Here is a 27,865-nt window from a genome sequence, read left to right on the forward strand (position 1 = left end):
TGCTAGGTGCTTTAGTAATGATTGGGCCTGCATGTCTGTGAATAGATTTTTAAAAAATCATGAGTGAAAGAGTGTCTCCCATAGGGCCTAGTGTATGTATGTTTATGTATATATACACAAACATGTATACACTTTAGAGACAATATAGCAGAATAAGGAAAATGTACGTTTTAGAGTCAGAAATCTCTGAATACTGCTTTGGTCATTATCTAGGGGACCTTCAGTATGTGCTTAGCCACTCTGAGCAAACTCATCCGTAAAATGAGAATGATAACACCTACTTCTTAAAATTGTTGTAAACAGTAAATGAGTACCACAGAAAGTATCTATTCAAGTACCATACCTGTTACAACTCAGTCACTTGATGTTTACCCTTTCCCCTTAGAGTAGGAGGGAATTCAGGGATAAAAGTTTTGGCCTGTAAACTCTCAATAACCTTAAGCAAGGAACAACCTCACTAAACTCCTTTTCCTTATTTATTCAAAGGGAACGATAGTACCTGTTCTACAAATCTTGTTTGGTTCATGTGAGAATCAAATGAGAAACTGTTCATGAAAGAACCTTGGATAATTGAAAATTGCCATCCAGTGGTTGGATGCTATCATTATTATTAACATTATAAAACATTTTCAATTTTTTAGTACCCTGGGGGGGAAAATCTCTGTTGTTATTCTTGGATTTTCAGTGAAATCATTATAAGAGTAAAATGACTACAAAAGGAATGAGGCTAATTTGGTACTAATGTAACACTAGTCATTTTTCCAGTCCAGAATTTTAGCAACAAGAGAAAGTAGGGTCGCACCTGTCCGGCAAACAAAGGAGTCTATTCTGTATTCATTCTCTATCAGATTATTCAGGGAAGGCCTTTTATTGTAAATGGCAGTCTGGGACAAATTCCCCTTGTAGGTCTGCAGAAGAACAAACTTCAGGAAGCTAAATCCTTTAAACACAGTCAAACTTGGCTCCTTCTGATTGCACTGAGGATATGCAAACAAGCACAACGGGCCCAGTGTCTTCTTGCCAAGTGAAATAATGAAGTAGAACAATGTGTGGACATGTTGGAAGTGACAGAAAACAAATTCAGGCCTATTGTAACTGTACCATACAATGTACTTCCTGCCCCACACAGCATTTGGCCAGAAGGGGATTCAGTTCTACAATCAACCTTATTAATGAAAAATTAGAAAACTAACATCTGCCCAGTGCCTTTTTAATGTCCTAGCATTTTTATTCCTCATTTTAACTTGGTACCTTGGTGTTGTCTTGGTGTTACACATAGAGAAATTGAGGCTGAGAAAGGTTAAATAATTTGCCATAGTTAGACAGGCGTATAGTCTGGGTTGGAATGCAAGTCTGTCTGCCTTCAATGCTCCTATGCTTTTAAAATTGTATTACTAATAAAAATTATACTAAATATTATATGGAATTGTTTTCCATCATTTTTCTTATGATTCCAAGGTTCCTTTCCAATAAGGACTAATACCTGATGGGGATCATACTATTTTTAAAAAATCACATTGTTACAATAGACACTATTCTTACTATTCCCTTTAAAGAGTAATGAACACCTCCAATGCATTGCAGAGAAAACTGGCTGAAAATTAGAATGGTGAAGATTTTTAATACTTTGGAATAACTATTTAAAAGTTAAATGTACATATTAGTTACATCAAGTTAAATACCTGGGATTTTTGAAACCTACAAGTTAGTCTGGATCACTTGATTAATTTCCTTTTAAAAAATTAATAATTCAGTATCACAGTTTACATCTGACATTCCTATTTTATTTTTACAATGATATTCAATATTTTGGTTAGTAATTAAATATAATGGAGAAAATACTCCTTTCTTATCCTGGGGCTTAAAGCAAGGTAAACCTGATTTCTTATTCAAGAGGTACTTTTATAAAGTAAAACATCATCTGGGATATTGTTTTGAGTTAAAACAAGAAAATGCTTTGATTTTAAATGTGGCAAAGGCAGGAAGAAATCTTACGGAACCTTAGAATTCAAAGGAAATTAAACAAGTTTAAATTATGATCTTGGCTAAAAAAATTTGACAAACCATAGAAAACAAACAGAAATCACTACCATTTATTATTGAAAACTATAAAATAAGCAGGTCTGTAGCAGATAGGGGCCTGCACCAGTGATACTTAAGCATATTCCTGGAAACAAAAGGAGAAAGGGTGGTAATTAGGCCTTCAGGTGGCATGCTGGGCCCAGGCATTCCTTCTCTTGACTTGATGATGGAAGTAAGAAGTAGATGACCTATTGCCTTATGAAGTCTCAAATGAATTTTTTTTTTTTTGGTAGCTGGCTGGTACAAAAATCTGAACCCATGACGTTGGCATTATAAGGCCGCACTCTAACTCACTGAGCTAACTGGCCCAGCCCATGAATTGTTTTAAAAAATGCTGAACAGGCCATAAAAGGTGATTAAAAATTTTCTCTGCAGAAAATGTTTTAAGTACAATAAGTTAGGGGCAGTAACTCATTTGTGAGCACTTGGGAAAAATCTTAGTAACTGGAATCCACACAAGTTCATTAAAAGTCTCTATAAACTCTTACGGCCTCAGTTTTCTCCTATACAAAAGGAAAAAGTTGGGCTAATCTCCCTTTTTTAATAATTAAAAAAAAATTTAATCGTAGAAAAGAACATAACATAAAACTTACCATTTAACCATTTTTAATTGTACTGTTGAGTAATGTTAAGTACACTCACATTGTTGTGAAGCAATCTCCAGAACTTTTTCCTCTTGCAAACTGAAGCTCTATACCCATTGAACAACTTCCCATTTTCCCCTCCCCCCAGCCCTGCCCTAACAGCCACCATTCTACTTCCTGTTTCTATAAATTTGATTATTTTAGATACCTCATATAAGTGGAGTCATACAGTATGTGTCTTTTTGTGACTGGCTTATTTCACTTAACATGTCCTCAAGGTTCATCACATTGTACTGTAGCATGTGACAGGACTTCCTTTTTTAAGACTGAATAATATTCCATTGTATGTATATACCATGTTTTCTTTAGTCATTCATTCACTGATGGGTGTTCAGGTTGCTTCCACCTTGTGGCTATTGTGAATAATGCTGCAGAAAACATGGGTGTGCAAATATCTCTTTGAGATCCTGCTTTCAATTGTTTTGGATAAACACCCAGAAGTGGAATTGCTGGATCATATGGTAATTTTATTTTTAATCTTTTGAGGAAACTCCATACTATTTTCCATAGCAGCTGCACCACTTTACATTTCCACCAACAGAGCACAATGGTTCCAATTTCTCCACATCTGTGCTAACACTTGTTGTTTTCTGATATTTTGATAGCAGCCATCCTAATGGGTGTGAGGTGGTATCTCACTGGGGTTTTGATTTGCATTTCTCTAATGATTAGTGATATTGGGGAACTTTTCATATGGTTACTGGCCATTTGTATATCTTCTCTGAAGAAATGTCTATTCAAGTCCTTTGCCCACTTTTTAATCCAGCTAATCCTCAAGTGCCAAAATTCAATAGGTTGTATAAAATTAAATCTCTTTCATTTTTGATACGATAATTTTAGAGCAGTAGAACAAGCACATTTAAACTTTAGCAAAACATATGATCAAGCGACTCAAATAACTTATGATATTCTTATGAATAAGATAAAGGGCTGGATAATAATATCATTAGATGGATTTGTAATTTACCTTATGCTTTTACCTAATAGTGTTAATCAGCAAATCAACACCAAATTGTAGAGGGCTATGCTTGAGGGACCTGCCTCTTTAACATTATCATTGATGATATGTTTATCAAACTCGAAAATGGTCTGAATCTAGGAAAGATACCTAACTGTTTAACTATAGAAATAAAACCTTAGAGGATCATACACAACAGGCTAAACGAGTGAACCCAAGCCAGCAATTGAAATTTTACAACTAAATATTATAATTTGCAGTTAGGTTAAAGACCTTGCTTATAAAATCCATGATTAGACAAATCTAAATGACTGTTGATGTAAAGAAACCAAAAAAACAAACAAAAAACACTAATAAGTTTTAGTGGAGATTTGAAGGTTCAGTTGGACTCAGTAACAGCATGATAAAATTGCTCTGAACATTTCATACATGGCACTTCTAGCAACATAATAGCTTTCATTAGCAATACTGGGCAATGCTCAAGAACATTATGGTCTTCTATCTGCTCTGGTTAAAAAATACTGCAAGATATTTTCTATTCTAAGAGTGATATTTCTAAGAAGAGTTTTGGAAGAGCTAGAGGCATCCAGAGGAGGATGGGTAGGGAAAAATAGGAGCAACAATGTGCTCTTTAGACCAAAGAGAAAATGAAATGAAGGATATGGTAGATGTCTTCAAATTCGTATGAGAAATTTTACCAGAGGTTAAAAATTGGATCTAGTCCTCAGGCTCATTCCTTATTAGGGTTTAAAATTTTTTTTAAAGCAGTGGCCAACATCTAAAAAAAGAATCAGATTTCATATACAAGTGTTGGTTTCTAGCTTACAAAGACAATTTTAAGCCATCCCATGACTTCTTTAGAAAGTTTTTCCCTGTCTCTGAGATCTCTGGCAAGATTCAAGTAGAGGCTGGATGGTTTCTATGGTTCCTCCCAAGGTTCTCCGGCTTTACAAACTGAGTTGACATAATTTATTTAGGCCCCTACTAAACTTGCCACTTTTTTACAAAGAAATTTAAAGTCAGTGATGATGTTTCCCCTGAGTGTCCTCCAAATCCAGTCTCAGTCCTTATCTACCCAGCTCCATGCTGAGGCTGACATCTATTAGGGATAGGATCCACGGGCACTCTTGACCTCTGGCTTTCAGTTAGGTTCAGCCAATGGGAGTTGTTGGCAGGAGATGGAGGGAAGGAAGAGAATATGGTTGATGAATTTGTTTCTTTGGCTTCCTCCTTGCTGGGTTGGCAAGGGTTGGCAGCATCCTGCTTCCAAAGGCCACAGCATGCACTGGACAGCCCTCTCTTCAGCCGCAGCTATACTCTATGGGGTAAGGTAACTGATCTAGGATGGTGATACCTCCCACTCCTGCCAGCTCTGTATACTGCACCTTTCCCTATTGGTTTCCCCTAATTCTGCCAACACCTTTACAAACAATTTCTTTATAGTCTCTTTGCTTGTACCATTTGTTTCCCACCAGAACCTTGACTGATACAAAGCCAATAGCAACAAACATTCAAGAACATTATGGTCTTCTTCTATTTGCTCTGGTTAAATAACACTGAAAGGGCCGAGCCCATGGCGCACTCGGGAGAGTGCGGCGCTGGGAGCGCAGCAGCGCTCCTGCCGTGGGTTCGGATCCTATATAGGGATGACCGGTGTGCTCACAGCGCTCACTGGCTGAACGTGGTGTGGCCGGTCTCAAAAAGGAACAAAAAAAAAAACTGAAAGATAGACGTGGTGGTGTTCTATCGGGATTCTGTTACCAAAGGGTTAAGATGACAATGAGCATGGTGGTAGGCCGCAAGAGTTAAGAGCTTTCAAAAGCCTATTGCTAGAATAGCTCACACACTGGGTAAATGACTCAATCTATAAAAGGGGGGACAATAAAAGTAAACCTTTGAGAGAAAATTATTTTATGTTTAAAAATGTTTATGAAGCATCACAAAAATCAACTGCATTGTATATTGATAAAATTTTTAAAAATGTTTATGAAACATGTCAGCTATAAGTTTTGGGTCACTATTGTTCTTTACTTTGTGGAAAATATATAAAGACTGGAAACTATAAAGTACATCTTGAAAATCTCTGTAGCATAAAAATAACTCTTCCAGAAAGCTTCAAACTATACAAAGCAGTACTCTCTTCCCTCCTCCTTTACCCCCTCCCCACCATCCAATTCACTGTAATGTTCAATTTTGGTTGAAGAAATGGCTGAAAGACAAATTGCCTTACAACAGGTCTTCTATGAAACATGGGAGAAGGCTGCTGACAGAGTGAGTTAAAAACTGCAGTGCTCGCAATCTGGAAAACATCTGCCTTGCCCTGAACTGTAAACCACCACGTTGTAGAAAATGGTTTGTGACAAAGCAGAACCCAGGGTGGGTATTTGTAAGGTTATGGGGACAAGTCAAGGCTATTCGGGCACAGAACTGGGCAATGTGCCCTTTGGCAAATTGTAGCAAGCCAAGGACTTACAAGGAAATACAAAAGCAAAAGGCCAGGTATGAAAACTCCAAATGGAATCAAATAGTTCACTAATTTTCTTATCAGTGGGTACTCTTCAGTGAAGCTGGTTTAGGAGTAAAAACAATTACCACTGCTTGGAGGTTCTGGTTCTTTGGTAGAGGGAGAAACCTTTACTTGGAGGAGAAACAGACATGCTGGCATGGCTAGGGGAAGAAACATGGCCCCAGGACTTAACCAGAGTAAGATAAAGGGCCAAGGTTTGAATGTTAAAAAAAAGCAATATAATCAGGATTCTGCCTCCCCATACAAATCAAGAAAGAAACAAATAGAGGATCTCAATTAGTGGGAGAGGGAGAAGGAACATAAATTGTGTGGTAGAATACAACCAAAGCAAAATAGTGAGATCACTGCAAAAGATGCTTTCAGAGAAACTGACCTTTCCCACCCATCTACCCCGAGAGCTGTGAAGAAAAGCAATGATAATGGCTACAGTGAAATGGTGAACCTGGGAAGTGGGTCTAGATGCCAGTTGGAAATATCATAGGCAAAACATTTCTTTTTCAATTTAATTTTCACCCAACCCAAGGTATTTGACTCGGAAAGTGGCCACAGTGACTAGACGTGAAAGCACAGTGCCTGAAGCTTTGCAGAAAGATCTCAGAGAAGATGGCCAGCTCTGAGGACTGGAGACCAGGGGCTGCCAGGACTTAACGCAAAAAGGGCAAACACCATGAGACCTGGATGGAGCTGCTCAGGGAGCTAGTCCTATCAGGTCTGAGTCTAGGTGGAGCACCCTGGGGTCTCTCAGAGTGGATGTCTTTGTGTCTGGGGGAGCCCTATTCCTGTATCCCTGGAGCTACAAATAATTAAACCAATGGACAGCATTCCCAAGTCCCAGAAAGTTTATAATAATCAAAGGGAAAGGGAAAATGATAAAGGAATGTTTATTCCTCTGAAATAATCTAGAATTTGTTCTTTAAGCAGTTATGGCATGGTAGACAAAGGAATGGATCTGGAGTTCTATGGCTCTGGTTCAAATTTTGGCTTTGGTAAAAACAGCACTGCCTCAGCTTCTCCATCAGTAAAAATGACAAAGACACTTTTAACTTGTGGTTATTGTGAGGACTAAGTTAATTAATTCAACACATTTTATTGAGCTCCCCTAAGTCTTAGGCCAGCTGGTGGTGTAAAGAACTTAGCACAGTATTCAACGAGCAGCATCGTCATTAAAATGCAAAGAACATAATAGCAGATATAAATGCTGGGAGCTATATGACAGCACTTAATGTGATTCATATTTTTTCCATCTGATTCTTTCATGAGATTGTAAGCTACACAGAGCATGGTCTGATCTAGCTTGTTCACAGGTCTGAAACATAGAAGCTCAACATTTCAGTGAGTGACTATATAGATAATTAAACATTCTAATTGTTAGATGCTTGGGACATGAAAGAAAAGACAGGGATGATGAAAGGCCAGGTCTTTAACCAAATTATCTTTTGTTCTTTTCTCTCACTTCCTCCAAGCACTTTCTGGGGATATGCACACAGTTCTAGCTGAGCCAATTCCCAGAATTCGCAGCAGCCGTATTTGGCTATATGTACCTCATTCTATGTTCTATTCTAGAGTGAAAGTCCACAGATAGAACTATCTGCAGCAGACTGTTCTCAAGTGACTTTATTCTAGAAAGTACAACAAATATTCACGTTTTCTGTTTAATTGGGGCTATATTTCTTTTAGTCTTACTTAGTTGAGACTAAAACAAAAGTTTTCAGTAGGAAAATAAGAAACCCCATGGAGATTTTGAAATCTCCTTAATTTTTACTTAACTAAAGAATGCAGAAACGTTCCCATGATACTTCACCCTATTTGTGATGGAGGAAGGAAAGGACTCATTTCAAATGTGCCCCACTAGTTTACAACCCACTGATTGTAAGATGAAAAGTTATTCCTAATACTCATCTATCTATATCTATCATCTGTCTCCATACACACAAACACATACCAGTCACATATATGTGTAAATCACAGAATTTAAAAGGCTGACTATAGGTTTGAGTCCTGGGTCCACTTCTTATTAACCATGTGACCTTAGACAAATTACTTAACCTCTCTAAGTCTCAATTTTCTTCCTCTGATGTAATAAAACCCTTTTCATAGGGGTATAGAACTATTTATATATGAGGTAATGCATAAAAATCTCTTAACAGTGTTTGGCCCATTGTAAGCACATGATAAATTGTAATTACAGTTTAATATTATTGTTATTTTATAGTACACAATGGTAGAATGTGTTCCTCATCCCTGCCACTCTTGACATTTTGGGCTAGATAATTCTTTGTGTGGGCTGTTTTGGGCATCGCAGGGTGTTTAGCAGCAACCATGGTCTCTACCCAATAGGTGCCAGTAGCGTTTCCCAACCCCACCCACTTGTGATAGCCAAAATGTCTTCAGACATTGCCTAATGTTCCCTGAAAGGCAAGATTGCCCCTGGTTGAGAACTACTAGCGCAGGGTAGAACAAAGAGCAGTGGCCCTAGAGCTAGGAGACCTGATTTCTATTAACTAATTTGTGACTTCAGGTAAACCCTATCACTTGTCTGGGCCTTGGGTTTCTCATATGGAAAAATAGTGCTGGAATTTCCTACTTTATCTTTCATGGTTTTGTGAGGATGAACAGAAACAAAATCAAGTGCTCTGAAGAAGTTATAAATGTAGAATTCCATGATTATTCTGTTAGAGGTGGGTTGTTGAGGGGCAATTATTAGAAGCCTTGCCTCAGACAACAGCTGGTGCTGACCTGCTGTCATCTCAGATCTTACACTGGGGAGCCACTGGCCTCTCAGCAGCTTTGTATTGATCACATGTCAAGGATTCCCTCTTCCTTTAATGGATGTATTTGTGGCTTGGCTTGAAGAATTCGAGAGGAACTGTTTTCTTTCAAAATGAAATGATTATTATTATTTCTTTAATTCTAAGTGGTGAAAACTGCCTTGTCATCTCTACGTTTTACTTTTATCTAAATTTATCTTTCATATAATAAAACTTAACCAATCCTCAGTATTTTAACTGTGTCCTCTGCAGATTGATATTGTGAGGGTTTCCAGCACCACTGTACTGATGAATACTATGCTAATATACTGAGTGATACTATGATAGATTTTTTCAACAGCAAGGGAACATTTCTTGGTGTCATATCATATAATGGGAATCAGCATTGTGGAATCCAGAGTTTGGGCCTATTGTCGTTTTTCTATTTATTTCTGAAAAGCCTTTAAATGAGAGAGAGCAGAATATCTGGTAGCAGAGCTGTATGCAGACAGATGAAGATTCAAGGTCTAACCCCATCAGTGTTTGGCTGCATGATTTAGACAAGTCCTTTAGCCCTTCTTTTTTTTTTCCTTTTTGTCTTTTTTCGTGACCGGTAACAGGATTGCAACCCTCGGTGTCGCGCCCGCACCGCGCTCAACCAGTGAGCGGACCGGTCTCTATATGGGATCCGAACCCTCGGCAGGAGCACCACAGCGCTCCCATGCGCCGCACTCTACCGAGTGCGCCACCAGGCCGGCCCCCTTTAGCCCTTCTGAACGAAAGTGGTTATGAGATTTACATGGAGATAAATATGTACAGCACCAAGCATCATGCAGGCACATAGTAGGTATTCTATAGATAGATGTAAGTCATCTCTCCCTTTCTACACAGTCTAAAAGACCTTTTAAAGGTTTCCTTCATCTTTCAGAGCATGTGTTTGGTCTGAATGCTTCAGAAAGGCCACTGAAATGAAAAGCAATACTTTTCAGATATAATTTATAGTCTTTACTTAAACCATTTGTTATAGAGCTTGAGTCCTTAAATCAGATTATCAACATATCTTCCAGCTGATGGGCAAATTACCTCCTGACTTCTGATGGGCATTAGTTGGAAATTAAGGATCAAAAGTCATTTACAGGACAGTGGTGTTTACCCAGAGTAAACAATGCATTTTCTTTCTTAAAACAATTCATGTGGTCTCCTTAAAAACACATCTGTATCCTGAAACAGCACAGTAGAGTAGCAAAAAGATGACCTTGGAATCTGACAGACCTGCTGTCTACTAGCAGAGTGACCTTGGGGTTTTTTGAGCCTCAGCTTCTTTACCAGCAAAAATAGGGTTAATACTACAGTACCTGTCCCAGCGTGAGGATGAGTATAAATAAAGCATGTGAAACCCCCTAGCACTGTGCTGGTGTGTGGAAGCTGCTCAGGAAGTGCCGCTTTTTTCCTTGGCTCTCTTGAAGATGCCAAAATTTAGGAGAAGGGATGGGGACAACTAAGCAAATGATTATAAATCCACATTTTGTTTTTATTCCTTTCCTATTAATATTGAATATAGCATGTGGCAAAAAGGCATAAGTTAAGTGTAAACCATTTAAAAAATAGAGAAAAATTTGCTTTGAAGTTATCAATGGTGGCTTTGCAAGAGTTTACTTCATAATTTGTTCTTTATCCTGTGTATGAAGGTATTTTAAAGCCCAGCAGCACAAAAAGAGTGTGCTCATCTTTCTCAGACTCAGCATGTTCAACCATCCGCAAAACCATTTTGCAAGAAAAGACACTATGATAACAGGTAACATGTGAGAATGAAATTGTAAAATTACAGTTTCTCAAATTTTCATCACTAAGGGCTCTAATTACTATAATTAATAGTAATTTACTAATTTAAAAATATTAAAAATATTTTTACTACCATTTCTTATAGTCCTCTTAAGTATGCTTTAGCTGTCCCTCCTCTTCGTTACTTAACATTTGTACTAAGTTCTATTGTATCATACATACATACTACATGGTAATTGACATAGCTCGAAAGAATGAATTATATTTTATTCCTCTTTTAACCTCCCTACTTCATAGTGGGCTCTCAGACAATATTTGTTAACCTAAGAGAGCAAGCATTCTTCTACATATGTCAAGGACATAATAATTATAATAGATTTCTCTTTATATATTGATTATATAATAATAATAGTTAATATTTATTAAACATTTACTGTGTTCAGACATCATAGGGTTTTTCAGTTAACTCATTTATTCTCACGATAAACCCTAGGTGTATATCATTATTATCTCCATTTTACTGATGAAAAAAATGAGATTAGGAGGAATTAAACAACTTGGCTAAGAACACACAGCTATTTCATGGAAGAACTGAGATTCATTTCAAATCCAGGCACTTAAAAGTGAGAATCCATGCCCTTAACTACTGCGATAAACTGTTTCTCCTATGAACTATATATTTATTGTTTAACTGTTGCTGCTTTTAAACAGATTTATTTTGCTTTGTCTTAGAAGAGGCAGTTTTGCTTAGTGGAAAGGGCCAACAGGTTTGGGAATCAGGCTGGCCCAAGTTCTAAACATGATTCAGCCACTAATAGCTGGGTTTCCTTGGGAAGATTGCTTAATTCTTACTGAATCTCAATTTCCTTCTCCATAAAATGGAGATGATAGAGGCTGGATGTGAAGATTAAATGAGGTGACAGAGGCGAGGCATTTTGCATAGGATCTGGCATATAGTAGCCACTCAATCAAGTAGCGGTTACATTAGGCCTAGAAGCTACTGATACTGACCACGCACTCTAAAGTCGGTTCTAGTTGTCTTTAACTATGACTTCCTTCTCTCGCAACGAGGTATGTTCCTTTTCACTTCAGAGCTGGGTTGCGCATTTTTAAGCCTGGCTTCCTGTCAAGTCTCCTGGCCTTAAATGCCATCTATATGCTGATATTACCCAAATGTGTATCTCTTCCCAGGCTTTGACCCTGAGCTCGTCTCTCATATCCAACAGCCTCCTCAGTATCTCTCTGTGGATTTCTAAAAGGTATTTGAAACTCAGCATGAACAAAAACAAATTCCACATTCCAGCTCCTACCAGCCTTGCTCCTGCTGCAGTTGTTGCCATCTCAGTAAAAGGCAGTCCCATCCAAAAGCTCTGGAGTCATGCATGAGTCCTTGCTTCTTTTGTGTCCCACATCTGATCCATCAGTGATCCCTATTATCTCCAGTGTCAAAATATATCCAGCATTTGCCCACATGTCACTCACTACCTCTTCCACTCCTCCTTCTGTCAAGGCCACCTTATCTCTCCCCATGTTACCGCAGTAGCTTCCCAACTGGCCTCCTTGCTGATGCTCTTGCGTCCTTCCTACAGTCAAGTCTCAGCCCAGTCACTGAATTGATCCTTTAAAAATTTAAGTCCTTCTGTTCACAACACTCTACTGCTTTCCCAACCCACTCAGGGTAAAAGCTGAAGGCCTACAATGGCCTACAGGCGCTACATGATTAGGTCCTGTTACTTTTCTAACCTAACCCGCTACTCTCCCTGTTGCTTATTCTGCTGCAGTACCCATGGCTTCTTGCTCCTTGTTGGGGAAATAAAACAGTTTGGTCAGGGCCCTCGCCTCCGGTCCAGTTGGGTGTGGTTCAGCATCCTTTGTAAGCAAATTGTGTGTGTGTGTGTGTGTGTGTGTGTAGTTAGTGTGCATGGGTGCCAATGTATCTTTTTAGTTTTTGTTGCTACTCTTGTGTTCTTCAGAGAGAGGGAGAGAGAGAGAGAGAGAGAGAGAGAGAGAGTTTTAGTGAAGCAGGCGGGCAGATGTCAGCCTCGGGCATCCACCTGGCACAGCCATGCTTTCCAACCTATGGCTCCAAGGACCTGTTTGCCGGTTACCTAGCTCATAGACCTATGTGAAGGGGTCTGGGGACCCAGCCTGGCGTGTGAAGGGTTTGTGCCCCAGTCTGTGAACGGGCTTGAGGGGCCTGTGAGCTCCAGACCCAGCCCTAGTCCGACAATTGGCCCAGTAAGTGCAGGATTACTAGTAGGTAAAAGAGCACCACAGCTGGCATAGTCGTGGTTGCCTAGCTTTACAATTGGCATCACAAACAGGATTAAGAGCTAGACAATTGGCGCTGTGAAGATTACAGGCCTTAGCAGAGCCAGACACTCCTTCTTGGGTGTGTTAGGCCTCCTTCTACCTGAGGGTCCCTGCCATATCCCCACGGCTGGATGAGTGAGTACCTGGCATGTAGTAGGTACCCAGAAACTACTGTTGAGTGAAAGGCTTGGTTAAAGACCCAGCTCACCTTGACTTGTGTCATTTGAGTGTCCTATGACATTGCTTGTTTGGCCCCTACCCTGTAAGCTCTTGCAGTGTCTTTTCCAGCAGTGACATCCTGACTCTCCCACTATGCCTGGGAAACCCACTCAACATTACCTATGAGAATGAGGATCAGGAAGACCAATCTGCTCCAAACTAGTTCCAAACTCCAGGTTTCACCATCATTTCCATTCTCTTTCTCCTATCCTCTAAACATTTTCTAGAAAAAGGAACAAACTGACTCAGGAATTCCATTTTCTTTCTAGACACTATACACTTTTTCTGCAGTATTAACAGGTGAGACAAAGGACACAGTTTGTTCACAGATTGCCCTGGATGATTGAGTTATGGTTGTAGATTCATCCTGCCTTGTGGGTGTTCTCAAGGACACACAGAAAACAGTTCTCTTTCTGCTGCCAGTATACCTGTTGTGCTAAAAAGGTACATTTGGACACTGTGGGTCACTTTTTTCTCTATAGGAATGACTGTGATAAGCTGTCTCACCTGTGCCTCTGGAGAGCTGGAATCCTGTTACATCCACTAGCCAATGGCTGCAGGTATAAGAGCAGTTTACTCTTGAGTGTGTTTTGGTTACCTTACAAGGTGTTTTATGTAGAAATAGCAAGGTTTATCTACCCTAGAAATGGTTTGAGATCAAGCAAACATTATCAATCTCCTTTTCCCCCCTTATGGGATTCTCCTAAGTGAAGGAGAGTGGAGTGAGAATCTTTTAAAGGTGACTGAATACATTAGGGCAATGACTTCTATTTACCGCATGCTGGGATGTCACACAGGTCAGACTTAAAGTTTTCATCCAAGGTAAAGCACCAGGGAGCTTCCTTCTGATTCCCTGGATTGCGGCAGTAGGAGTGGCCTCCATTCAGCTCTGGGAAACGGAGGGCGGTGAAGGTGTGCGTGTGGGGGTACTGGGAATTCCATGGCTGGCACTGGCGCCCTGATTTGGTCACACTGACGGTTCCCCGGTAGTCCACACCCGTGCTGTTATAGCATTTGTGATCTAAGAAACACAAAAAGAAAGCCCAAACTGTTAGAGAGAAACAGGGGAGATGCTGGAGCTCCCAGCCAGCAATTTTTGCAGGAGAGGGCATGCAATTAACCTTGTGGTCAAGGCTTCCCTGCTGGTCAGGGGCCATGCAGGGCAGTCTCCCTGCTTATTGGGCTTGGTCCCAAGGCCTGCCTTCCAGTTATATTCCTAGGAGGATTTAAAGCTTATGCTTCAGGAATAAAAACAGTTTCCCACAACTATTCTCAATATTGAACACAGAAGAAATCAGAACTGGGGCAGGGCCTGGGGGCACAACAGTAATTTCCAAGTGAATGGTTCAAGAAAGGTTCAAGCCCAACTTTCCCTTCCATTCTGATTGGTGGCTTTAGACACCCTTCATGTGATAATCTAGTTGGTTATTCCCAGAAAATGTTTATTATTAGGGGCAGCACATTCTGGGCTGCTAATAGGAGTTAGGGCTAACAGAATTGTGCTGATGGAGTGGGCACCCTTGAGAAGCAGGCCCTGTTAAGTTAGTAGCCCTCCTAGGTGACCACAGGGTCTGTAACTTGGAAACACTGCAATTTCCAGTGAGTTGAAATAAATTTGGGTTTGGAGGAGTAATGATAATAGTAATAATGATGTTATTGAGCACTTACTATGTGCTAAGTGCCATTCTAAGCATTTTAGATGCATTAATTTGGATAACTAATAAAATACTGTTGACTACCAAAAGGAAACTAAAACTTACCAGTGAGTTTAGCTCTAGATAAAAGGGAGATGTACAGAGGAATAGTCTTTTGCTTGGTGGTGGTGAGAGGATAGAGGATGAAGCCAGACTCTGTATATATATGTACATATATTTTTAAATTGTGGTATAATACACATAACATAAAATTCACCATTCGTGCATTTTATTCATTCATAATGTTGTGCAATCTTTACTACAATTAGGTTCTAGGACATTTAAATCACGCAAAAGGAAGCCCCACCTCCATTAAGCAGTCACTCTCCACTACCCCTGACCCAGCAACCACCAATCTGCTTTCTGTCTCTATGGATTTGTCTATTCTGGATAATTCATATAAATGGAATCGTACAACAGTGTCTGGCTTCTTTCACTTAGTATAATATTTCAAAGTTCATCCAGGTAGTGGCATGTATGTGTATTTCACTTCTTTTTATGGATAAATAATATTTCATTATGTGGATATACCATGATTTGTTTATCCACTCATCCAGTGATGGACATTTCAGTCATTTCCGTCTTTTGGCTACTGGGAACAGTGCTGTTATGAACATTCTCATACGAGTTTTTGTTTGAACACCTGTTTCAATTCTTTTGATTATACACTCAGGAGTGGAATTGCTGGGTCATATGGCAATTCTATGTTTAAGTTATTGAGAAACCAGCCCCCGTATTTTAAAATTATTGTCTTCATAAAGCTTCTTGAAGGCAACTATGACTAATTCTCTACTGAATGCTCAGGCATGGTATTTAGCCCATTGGAAGGTAATTTGATTACCAATGTGAATAATTACTGTGGGTCAAAGTCCAGTTTTCACTGTGCCCTGGGGTTGCTGGCCCTCGGGGCAGCACAGAAGGTCAGGGGCTACCACTTACTTTTATTGATAGGATCTGCCATGGGAATTCCAATCCGGATACAGTTTGCAGCTTCTGGGCTCTCTGGCTGGGGGAGATCTTCACAGTTGGGCAGTTTCAGCCTCATCAGAATCATGGGATTCGATCTTGCAAAAATGTACTCTGTTTGACACAGGACATTTTCCAGGATTTCACATTCATCACGACACAAGTCGCGGGGCTTTGGAACAGATGAGGTTTCGTCACAGTATGGGAAGGCGTAGTGACATAGGGAAGGAATGGCAAACTGAGAACACTTATCGGATAAGTGGCTGGAGGTGCCGATCATGGTGAAGGCAGCTGAAAAACAAACACAATTATTAACTCCCAGAGGCCAGGGATTATCTTCTCCAGTTATCTAGACAACAGATATCAGATATAAACACATATTGGGAGGAATCTGCTGTGCTGAAACATACAAGGCCAAGAGAAGGAGATTTGTTTCAGATGTCTAACCAGCTTACTTTCACTGGCTTGAAAAAATCATTTTGACTACAAAGTTTAAAAAAGAATAGGATTAAATTACATATGTACTGTTTCCTAGTAAAAAGAATTAATTAGGCTAAAGTACAATATATTTTTCATTTTTTACTACAAAGCAATAGCACTTTGTGTTTCATCCAGAACTTTTTATTAGTTTTGTGAGGCTTCTAAAACATTTGACAGCTGCAGGACAGAGCTTTCTTTATGCCGTGGCTGAGCCTGAGCACTGGATTTAGTTTTGTGTTTTGCTGGATGGCAAGAGTTGCTGAATGACTTTGGTTAACTTGCTTAATTTCTTTGTGGCTTGAATATTTTCTACTCCATCTTCTGAAAATGAGGCAACTCATTTGAAAGTTTTCAAAAAGCACAATTCAGTTGTTCCACTGTGTATCATGGAATATTAGTGGTCCCTTAGCTTAATCTCTTACTGCATAAGATATTGATTTCCCAAAAGAGCACCAACCTACTTTTGAATATCTCTATTGACAAGGAGCTTATACCTCATAAGGCAGCTTCAGCAAGTGGCAACTACGTCTTCCTACAGTTGCTTCTCTTGGTTAAATAGCTCCTTTGGCCTCCTCTCAGTTCCCTCAAATTCCTTATAGATCATTGTTCTGGATCTTTTGCTGCTTTATATTCCTGCCTTGGGTTTGTTCTTGCATCTCTTAAATCCTAGAGTTGCCAGATACTACAAGACGCCAGTTACATTTGAAATGCAAATGTGTCCTGTATTTTTATTTGCTAAATCTGGCAACCTTATTGGAATCTCATGAAAGTGATTTTAATGGATTGCACAGAGGTATAATAATAACTACTCTAATAGAACGGGCCCAAGGCTGCTACAGCCACCAGAGTATGTGTGCAAAACCAAAGAAGGTGGCTTACACTACCCTAACTCATGTGTGCTAGAAAGTGCTTCACTATTAGATTTTCCATCAAAAGGACGCTTTCGATTAAGAAAAATGAAGGGTAAGATACTGAAGGCTAGAGCAGGAAGAGACTTATGGTCATCTTGCCTCATTGCTCATTTCATAGATGAAGAGATTTTCATGGAGGTTAAGCAATTTCTCCAAAGTCGTTGTAATGATAGTTCTGGGATTAGTGTCCCAGAATTCTAGAGTCTAAATTCATGCCCTTTCAGCCTGCATCATATTGCTTCCAAACAGTAAGCTCTGTGAGGGCAGAGACATACCTGGCTTACTTACCGTATCATTCATATCCCCAGTGCCCAGCCCAATTCCTGGTACGCTGAAAGCACTCAATAATATTTATGGAGTGTTTGAATGAATGTGAGACTTCTCAAAGCTTCCTTTTCCTCTAAGAGCAACCTTCAATAAATTATTTTAATGTAAATTCCAGAGCATAGAGATCATGTCTCATGTTTCTTTATGGTTCTGCTCCCAACCCCCATGCCTAGCCTAATCCTCTTTCAAGAGAGGAGTTCAATAAAACTTTTGGTGAGAATAATAGTTACTCAAGGGATGAATATAATTTCATCAATGTTACCTACCTGTGATCTGATTTTCTATTTCCCCTTGCATGTGCAAAGACTCCATATAGACGGTGCGGTTGCCAATAAATCTTGCACATGCAATCCCTCTGTATGGCTGACAGAACCCGTCTTCTTCATACTCATCACTAAAAGCAAAGCATAGACGTGAGCTGATGCACACCCCTTGTACATACATACAGTAGTCTTAACTGTGCGATGCCCTCAGTAGTCACTAGGGGGTGCAGTTGGGCACAGTATCCTAAAGACTGGGCTAAGGAATCGGGCTTTTGCTCCGTTCTTAAAACATCACTTAAAACATCTGTTGATCACGTTGGTCAAGTTTCCTACACCCCCAGCAAATCATCGTGAAGCACAAAATCATCCTTAAAAATGGGAGAAAATGCTTTTATTTTCGCAGCTGGTGGTGGGCTGGAAGATGATGTAGTTTTAAGAGGAAAGAGGAAATGAGTTGGAAATCTGGGCACATGTTCTAAAGATTTTTTTTGTTTTTTAAGCACAGATTATTTCTGCTTCATTTGTTACAAAGGCGTGGGCGCATTAGCCACATGATCCACTCCAACTGACATGTCAATTAGGGGGGATCCGTGGGGTACGAAGCTGGGTGCAGCCGGAAAGAAACCAGAGGGCAGGCCAGCTCTGTGGCTCCTCACTGCTTAAGACCCTTTATCTCCACCAGGCAGAGGGCCATGGCACACCATGGACTGGATAATTCAAAATGAGTCACCAAATCCGAGGAAATCTAGAGAAAATATCAATGGAAATCTTGCTTTCATGGTCCCCTAAAATTTTAAAAAATAGTCTTATTAAAATTTTGCTGCCTTAAAATCATAATAGTTTTAAAAAGGGGAAGGAAGTAGATTTTATGTTGAAGAGACGGACACCAGAAAATGACATGATTAGTGACAGTGTGGCAAGTGATAGGACTGGAGATCTAGGGCTGGAGGTTAGAACCCCAGATGGTAGGTTCAACTTGAAAGGACAGAGGCCATAACCTCCCCCAAGGGCCTACAACATGCACAAGACACCGGATTATGGAAATTCCAGCTGTTTCTCAAAGGCAGACCGTAGCTAAACCAAAGGCTGCCTGCCACGTTTCTGGGCTGACCTCTAACCTGGGTGCTCTGCCTCTGCTAACCTGGCTGCAAATCAATACATCATCTCAACAAAATATCATCTTTTCCTCTTTGGTTTTTTCTAAGTTAAAATACCTTACAGCAAAAGTCAGAACAAAATTCTCTTCCCAGGTATGCTTAGGCAAGCTGTCTGAGCCCTCTAAGCTATAGTTTACTTATCTATAAGATGGAGATAATAACTGACCTCTGTACCCTGTAAGTGAAAGTCATGATGATTCCATCAAATAAAGTAAAAGCTTTTTTAAATTGTAGGGATAACATATGATTATGATTAAAGTATTTACAATTACCAAAGAGAACACTTAAAAGAAAGTTATTTACTAAGCTCCCACTTTGTAAAGTGAACCGTGGTCAGTGCTTTGGAGCTGGACTTCCCCAATTGGGGACTCAGTGTAGGAGTCTAGGAAGCCCGGTATAGCAGCAAACCAAGTGGAAAAAAAAATATCTGGTAGGACACTAATTTTCTACTGCTTTCTATTCCCCACCCACTAAAATAGACATTTTGAAGGTGGAGATGGGAGAAGTATCTTCAGTTTAGTCCTAAAAATAGTTTGTATTGCAAAGCTCTTAAAAACTTAACCTTTAAGTACACATACAAATGAATATATCATATACCTGACATAAAGACATTGAAATTTTAATGTGCACAATCCTGCAAGCACTCCATGTGTTTACTTTCATAAATCCTAGAGTAATGCTGAAGCCTTTTTGGCTTAAATTTTACTTGGGTTGTAAAATTAACCCAACTTTTATTGGGTAACTAATACCATAAACCTATGGAGAGAAAGAAGGTTCTTGATGACCTAGCCTTGGAGCTTGGAAACCTAAGCACAGAGAATAGAATACACCCCCATATCACCCTCCTGCTATTACAGATGATTCTTTTCTATCCCTAGGCATTAGCAGAGCCCTGGATTTTTAAGGTGTCATTATGAGAACACTTCTTCCTCCCCCACGTTAAACTCTCAAGGCCTCAATTTATATCTCTTGGGAGGACAAAACCCTGGAATTACCCCCAGACATAAATCCCTGACCTACTGGGAGTTCCCATATTTTATGTGTGAGGCTTAGGCTAAACTTCTTACCACCTTTCCAGTTCAAGACTCTTAAAAAGACTCTTTGAATACTTTTTTTCAGAGAAAATGGAATGCAATTCCTTGGCTGCACATTTCTTATCAAGGGCTTAGAACTGCAGGTATATTGAATTTTCGAGTATGCCCAGAATTCCTGCTATTTTGGCCAGTCTCTTGGGGACAGATATAGAAAAACAAAAAACAAAAAAAACCCCACTACATAACGTCATCTGCTGGGGAGTAGTTCTCAGCCCTGGCTACTTATAAGAATAACCTCAGGAAGCTTTTGAAACTACCAGTGCCCAGGCCCCACCTTGGACCTATTAAATCATAATCTCTGGGGATGAGATTTAGGTATTCATGCTTTTTTTTTTTTTTTGTCTTTTTCCGTGTCCGGCAACGGATCGCAACCCTCAGTGTCGCCCCCGTACCAGACCGGGACCGGCAACGGGATCGCAACCCTTGGTGTTGCCCCTGCGCCTCGCTCAGCCAGTGAGCAGGAACCGGTCTGTATGTGGGATCCGAACCCTCGGCGGGAGCGCCTCCGTGCTTCCCAAGCGGCGCACTAGCGCAGTGCGCCACCGGGCCGGCCCTTCATGCTTTTTAAAAAACTCGCAGGTGATCTAAATGTGGTGAAGAACCACAGCACTAGAAAACAAACATGTATTAAGTGTCTGCTGCTCTGTTCTGGGTACTCTGCTAGGTATCTTTTTCCAAGCAGCTCCAGATGAGGGATTATCATCTTTATTTTACAGAGGGTTGGAACTCAAGTTCAGGGAAATTAAGTAACTTGCTCGAACTCACAAAGCCAGTAGAGCTAGGATTTAAACTGAAAATTCAAGCTCAGGACACTATACTGAATCGTTAGATCTGTAACTATGTTCTGCTTTTCAGTACTTCTCTTAATCAAACCAGCCTAATCATAAATAAGAGACTTGGTAATGAGCCTTTATTCTGTACCAGGCACCGCTAAGTTTCTTATACTTATAAAACAGATATTAAGTCATTTAATCCTGACAACAATCTTATAAAGAAAGTCAAGGTGTAATTATTCCCATTTTATAGATGAGAAAACTGAGGGTAAATGTAAGGAACTTGTTCAAAGTTACACAGCACATGGAAGAGCTAGATTTGCCAACAAGTAGTGCTTCCTTCCCCATGGTTTGGTTATAGAATTTTTTGCACTGCTTATAGGCTTTCTGCTGTGAAGAAGCTTTGGTGTGTGCTGGGTGGCAGAAAGGTTTTCTTTTAACCATATAGTCACAATCACCTTTTGTTCCTTTCCATTTTTCTTACTGGCTTTGGCTGGAGGGGAACAAATGTCCCTCCGGCATTAATCAGCTTTGTGTTTTTTTCCAGCTCACACTTCTTTTATCATTGATGTCTCCCTGCCTCACTCCAGGCTCAGCAAATTAAAACCATGAAACAGCAAGTCAGCAAAAGTGTAAGGGCACTTGCAGTGACCGTGCCCGAGACTGCACTCTCTGGAGAAGAAAAGTACATTGTGAAAGGGCGGATGGAATCTGGCCATTTATTACAGAGGCCGGCACCAGCACGTGCCAGCTACCTCACCGAGATGTCAAGGAGCAGGGGTGCTTTGTGATGGAAATTCACGTTTCTCATGAAGGTAATCTAGTTGCCATGCTGCCAGCCTCTACAACTTTCCAAATTCACTGCCATGGGATTGGGAAAGGTAAATGCAGTTTGCCCTCATCCTGCAGGGTCTCCCCCTTCCCGGGGCAGGGAGATGATGAAGGAACCGAAGCAGCGCTGTGAATGATCGGGAAACGACACGGCAGCAGTCAGAGTATCCATCCAGGAACCACTGCGGGGCGAGGGAAGAAAATGCTGTTCTGCAGAGACTTCATACGCCAGTTCCTGCCAATTTCTCCAGCTTCCTTCCCTGCCAGTTGAGCCTGTGAACCTTATGATACTAGCCATGCTGATGATCTTGCTAGTCTCAAAGCAGAGATGCTTCCATGGCTTGGCCATGCTCTTCCTGAGGCCTGGAATGCTCTCCATCCTGTTTCACCCTGTGGATGCTTCTGATCTTTAAGATTCAGATGCTCCTAACTCCCCCAGGAAAGTTACTCACTCACCGCCCCCTACTCCCAGTGCCTGGATCAAACCATTCTAGATTTCTGATCCCTTATTATATTTTTCTGTTCAGTGGCCACCTTGCCACTGCCTGATCAACAAAACTGTGACAGATATGGAGACAGTCCCAAGCTAGCCCGCTGATGTGGACCCTTGCCCACACCAGAAACTCCCTCCAAACTGGAAACCGTTTTCTTCCTCATCAGAATTTAGAGGGCATGGGCAGACCCAGTAGACTTAATCAGCTGAACTGATTCTTGGTGACACATTTCGCCCTAAAGAGTTCAGTTTTGGGGTAATAAAGAGTTAAAATGCATACCTCTTCTTAGTGGGAAAAGCATGAATGTAGGGGTACTTTGCTAACTGTAAAACCTCACTTAAACAAAAGAATTGAAAATAGGTACTCGGGCCGGCCCGGTGGCGCACTGCTACAGTGCGCCGCTTGGGAGCGTGGCAGCGCTCCCGCGCCCTAAAGAGTTCAGTTTTGGGGTAATAAAGAGTTAAAATGCATACCTCTTCTTAGTGGGAAAAGCATGAATGTAGGGGTACTTTGCTAACTGTAAAACCTCACTTAAACAAAAGAATTGAAAATAGGTACTCGGGCCGGCCCGGTGGCGCACTGCTACAGTGCGCCACTTGGGAGCGTGGCAGCGCTCCCGCCGAGGGTTCGGATCCCACATACAGACCGGTTCCCGCTCACTGGCTGAGTGAGGTGTGGGCGCAGCACCGAGGGTTGCGATCCCGTTGCCGGTCCCGGTCCGGTACGGGCGCGACACTGAGGGTTGCAATCTGTTGCCGGACACGAAAAAAGACAAAAAGGAAAAAAAAAAAAAGAAAACAGGTACTCAAACCAGTACTTGTACACAAATGTTCACAGTGGCACTATTCACAATAGCCAAAAGGTGGAAACAATTCAAATGTTCACCAACAGATGAATGGATAGACGAAAGGCGGTAGATCCATACAATGGAATATTATTCAGTGATGAAAAGGAATGAAGTACCGAAACATGCCACAAGTGGAAGAACCTCAAAAACATCATGATAAGTTAAATAAACTGGACACAAAAAGCCACATACTGTATAATTCCATTTATATGAAATATTCAGGATAAATAAATCTACAGAGAGCAGACTGGTGGTTGCCAGGGGCTGGGAGGAGAGAGGAATAGGAAGTAACTGGGTATGGAAATTTATTTGGGGATGATGAAAATGCTTTGGAACTAGATAGAGGTAGTGGTTGTACAACATTGTGAATGCACTGATTACTGAATTGTTCACTTTAAAATGGTTAATTTTATGTTAAGTGAATTTCACCTCAATTAAAAAAAAGGCCAAGGTAGACTGACCTCAGGAGAGGGCCGATGGTTGGAATTTCAAGCCTCAGAGTTGGGGAGTGATTTTGGGGGTGGCTTTGTGAGTTGCTTCTAAGCAGACGAATCTGATATAAGCAATGACAATTTACATGATATCAGCACGTTCTTTGTCCTCATGGCTCTACAAATGGAATGCCAGGGAGAGTGGCTCTGCAGGCCCACAGTGTGGCAGCCTCATAGGGACAGATTGTAGTGAATTAAATAGCCCAACATCTCTGAATTTACCCCACCCAGCACCTTTTATAGACCCTGTTTTAAGCCATGGAGATGAAATCACATCAAGATGCCTGCCCCCAAAACCTTTGAAAGAAAGCCACCACACAGCTCAAAGAGTTGCATTGTCCCTACAGGTGAGCAATTTAGCAAAGCCAGAGTTATTTTCTCTTGTGCAAGTAGCAATTTCTCTTCACCTAAGCAAAAATAACTTATCAGTGCCTTCCCAAAAGACTATCATGGCCATAAATGGATGAAAAGCAGCCTGTTTTAAAATTTGTAAGTCAGGCCACCAATTAGCCGATCTTATTAAATGCAAAGCTACATAATGACTCTAGTAATCTTGGGCTGGGTGTGAAGCTTCCCGCCTCAGAGCCAGGGTTCTCCCTTGGGAGGTGCAATCGGTTCTCTCAAAGGTAAAAATCAGCTTTGTCTTTTAATTAAAAAGGGGGATACATAATAAAATTAAGGATCCAAGTAAAGAATATAGAATTATTCCAATGTAGATAGAAGATCAGAGACACAGAATCTTTAAGAACAGATTATAACTGGATGTGGTCTGAAAAGTTACCACCTATCCAAAATATATCTTTCCTCTTCCCAGGATGACTTCAAGCTTGGAAGCATCCCTGATTAATTGCCAACCAGGAGGAGGGAACATCACTTAAATCCTATCAGCTTTAACTACACACACTTTGGAACAAAGTTCCTTGGAAAAGGACACCTGGACAGGTATAGGCAGAGACATGGAAAGAGCTGGTCAGAGGGAAGGAGAGAAAGTGAACATCCTGGATGGGGGGCTGTCCGGAGCACCAAAGGCTGACTTTGCCTCAGGCTGGCTGTGGTCAAGAGACTACAGGTTAAATATGCCATCCCATGGTTATCTCACAAACTCTGTTTTCTAAAGACCAATCTGAAAGTGGATGTCAAAGAGGGTAACATGTTAACATACTTGAACTTTAAGGTCAGTTTTCAAAGTTAGCCCATCAAGACATGTCAACCCAGAGGGGCGATGACTCATAAAGAAGACTTAAGTCTATAAGGCTGAGAATTCAGCTGACCCTAATATCCCTTTTTCTTTCATTGGAATGCCTTTGTAAGCACGAGCAATTTCGAGGCGACTGCGTCAAATATCACGTGCTAGTTCCCGCACCTGGACACTAACAGTTGTTAACATTTATTTCCTTAGCTAAAGAGTCCCTCACTCTGCCTCACACCACTTTTTTTGCTTTACAAAATTAAATCAAATTTTAAAAGTTTTTTTTTTCTTGGCCATGAACCATTAAAACAAACAGATGAATAACGTTCTGTCATAGTTTCCAGAGCAGCACATAATAGTTACTGTGTCTAACTTAGAAATGGGAAAGTATTGGCTTTGCTTCACAGCGCCGTTTGGAAACGCAAGGGTTGCATTTCATTTGGAAAAGGAGCAGAATTACCCAGGCTTGTATCTCACAAGTGTAATTTGAGGGAAAATTATGCGTGTAATACATTTTATTTCTATTTAAACACACATTTGAAATGATAGGACTGCATTAATATAGTATTTGTAAAAATACGAAAGGTTGCTAATAAAAAGAATGAGTGATTTTTACCATCGTCACCTTACTGAGGTTTTCGTGGTAGGGTAGCCTCGTACCTTTTAAGAATGCCTTGAATGTTTTCACTTTCCTCTTATAGTCTCTCTTTTGCGCATAAGGTTAGGCTGCAGCTGGGAATGCATAGGTGAGACCTGGAGCCCCTGAGCTCAGGGCCCCTGAGTTCTCATTAGAAATGCTTTGGATGTGCTTTGGTAGTTCTCCAAATATCGAGCATTAAAACTACCCCCCAAATTTTCCCATTGAGAATAATGGGACTTTAGAATAATATGAAATTCACACATACCAATCTGGGCAGATTTTCTACCACAAATGCTACTAGAATTGCTTTTTTTTTTCTTTTATGTCTTTGGCCACGGATTGAAAAAAGAGGAGGTTGTGGGAAGAATGGTAAATGGAATTTAGGAACTACTTAGGAGGGTTTTAATTTCATCCTACTACTCAGAAGTGGGGTGAGACCCAATCCGCAGTTCTTGCTTCTCTGTTGCATCTCAGCTTTGTTTCCCATTCTTCCTGCTGATGGTGGTTATGAAAGACTGGTAGCCTCCATGAAAAGCATGGTGAGTTTAGTGCCTCCCCCAATGCTCAACCCCAACCCCTCAAAAGGCAATACAGAGGTGCCCATGTCAAACGTAGAATCTTATGTTTAAATTTGTACAAGCAGAAATTCACATAAAAATAAAGATTAACTTGTGATGATGTACCGATTTGCCATGTCCCACCTCTGCTTAAACCTTTCCGAAGGCTTCCTTTCTCACACTAAGTAAAAATGGAGTCCTTGCAATGTCCTAACGTGGTCTTCTCCTGCCCCCCTGCTCCATGTCATACCCTGCCACTATCCCCCTCGCCCTTGCTTGATTATTACCCATTGCACTTAGTATCATCAGGCAGGCTCTGTACTGATATATTTAATTATTTACTGTTTATAAACATACTTGATGGGGACAGGAACTTTGGTTTGGTCACTGCTATGTCCCCAGTACCTAGAAGAGTGCCTATTAAGTATCAAGTTGTTGACACTTAATAAATAAATGTTTAATAAGTGAATTCAATCTCTCCCACTTTTTATTGTAACTTCCGTGTGGTGGTGGTGGTAGCAAAAGAGGGAGCCAGAGGTTATCTCACAATCTGAAATTTATAGTTGATTTCTCCACTTCCCCACCCCAGCCACTAAATGTAATCTTCTGTGCATTTAGTTCTGCTAAGTGGGAGAAATGGAGAAGAAGAAAGGGGCAACCTCTAAGAGTAGCAGCATTTTACCTTGAAAACTAAATTAGCTTCCAAGGCACTTTTTGAATTTGACTGCTCTCTTCCCTCCTGGCTCAGGTCCTCACCACAATACTTCTCTAACTGGGAGGCCTGTCTCCAGTCTTCTGCTCTTTCAATCTACCCTTCCCCAGGCTGCAAAAGGGCCATCTAAAGTGAAAACCTTTGTCATTCCTGAGCCTGATGCTCTCCACAAATACACCTGCCATTCTCAGGTACACAATCAGTACTTGTTCCTTGAATGCGTGTATAAGATTGGAAGGTGTGGCGCCACGGCAAGAGCTAATGTCGGAATCCTGTCAACATCGCCAATTATAGCACTCTTAATCCTGTTCGTGACGCCAATTGTAAAGCTAGGTGACCACACCAGTTGTTGGGCTCTTTTACCTGCTGGTAATCCTGCACCGACTGGGCCAATTGTTGAGCTAGGGCTGGGTCTGGACCCCCAGATCCCTCAAGCCCATTCACAGACTGGGTTGCAAGCCCTTCACACACCAGGCTGGGTCACCAGACTCCCTACATGCCAGGCTGGGTCGCCAGACCCCTTCACGCAGGTCTATGAGCTAGGTAAGTGGCCAAAAGGTCCTTGGAGCCATAGGTTGGAAAGCATGGCTATGCAGGGCAGATGCCCAAGGCAGACCGTCCCCCCCACCTGCTTCGCTAAAACTCTTCTCTCTCTGAAGAACACAAGAATAGCAACAAAACTAAAAAGATACATTGGTGTTTGTGCATGCGCACTAACTCCACACACACATACACACAATTTGCCTACAAAGAATGCTGAACCACACCCAACTGGACCCAGGCAAGGGCCCTGACCAAACTATTCTATTTTCCCAACAGAAGGTCACAAGCTTCTTAGCTAATTGGGCTTTCAGGTTAAAATGTTTTCCTCTTTTCTTTGTTTCTTCCACCTAGATTCGCGAGTTGTCAAGGTTTTATTCTGTGCTCCAACGATCTTTGATTTTTAGCTATGAATATCATTTGTAATCATACCTAGATATTATGAAAATACTAAGTTGCCCCAAACCAGAAGCAACCAAAAGAGACAGAGAAGGAGAGAGAGAGAAGAGATAGAGATGGATGTTTACTACACACCTGCCAGGAACCCCTCAAGGTAAGTAGTATTATCTATTTTATAATATAAATATAGTTGAAGAAACCAGGGTTCAAGGATAAAGTCTCATGCCC

The 27,865-nt window shown here is 40.8% G+C and overlaps 1 protein-coding gene across 1 annotated transcript in view; it reads right to left on the reverse strand.

Annotated features, from left to right (window-relative positions):
- ROR1 (receptor tyrosine kinase-like orphan receptor 1) overlaps positions 1-18,607 on the reverse strand; it is a 41,927-nt gene extending 23,320 nt beyond the window's left edge. Inside the window, exons 1-4 of the mRNA XM_008590687.1 lie at positions 18,570-18,607; positions 17,917-18,044; positions 15,906-16,223; positions 14,048-14,293 (exon numbers count right to left, since the gene is read on the reverse strand). Of these exons, the coding sequence (XP_008588909.1) occupies positions 14,048-14,293; positions 15,906-16,223; positions 17,917-18,044; positions 18,570-18,607 (730 nt within the window). The remainder of the gene's footprint in view (positions 1-14,047; positions 14,294-15,905; positions 16,224-17,916; positions 18,045-18,569) is intronic.
- Between the last annotated feature and the right edge of the window lie 9,258 nt (positions 18,608-27,865).

Source organism: Galeopterus variegatus, unplaced genomic scaffold (assembly GCF_000696425.1).
Source record: "Galeopterus variegatus unplaced genomic scaffold, G_variegatus-3.0.2 Scaffold6282, whole genome shotgun sequence".
NCBI classification, from domain to species: domain Eukaryota; kingdom Metazoa; phylum Chordata; class Mammalia; order Dermoptera; family Cynocephalidae; genus Galeopterus; species Galeopterus variegatus.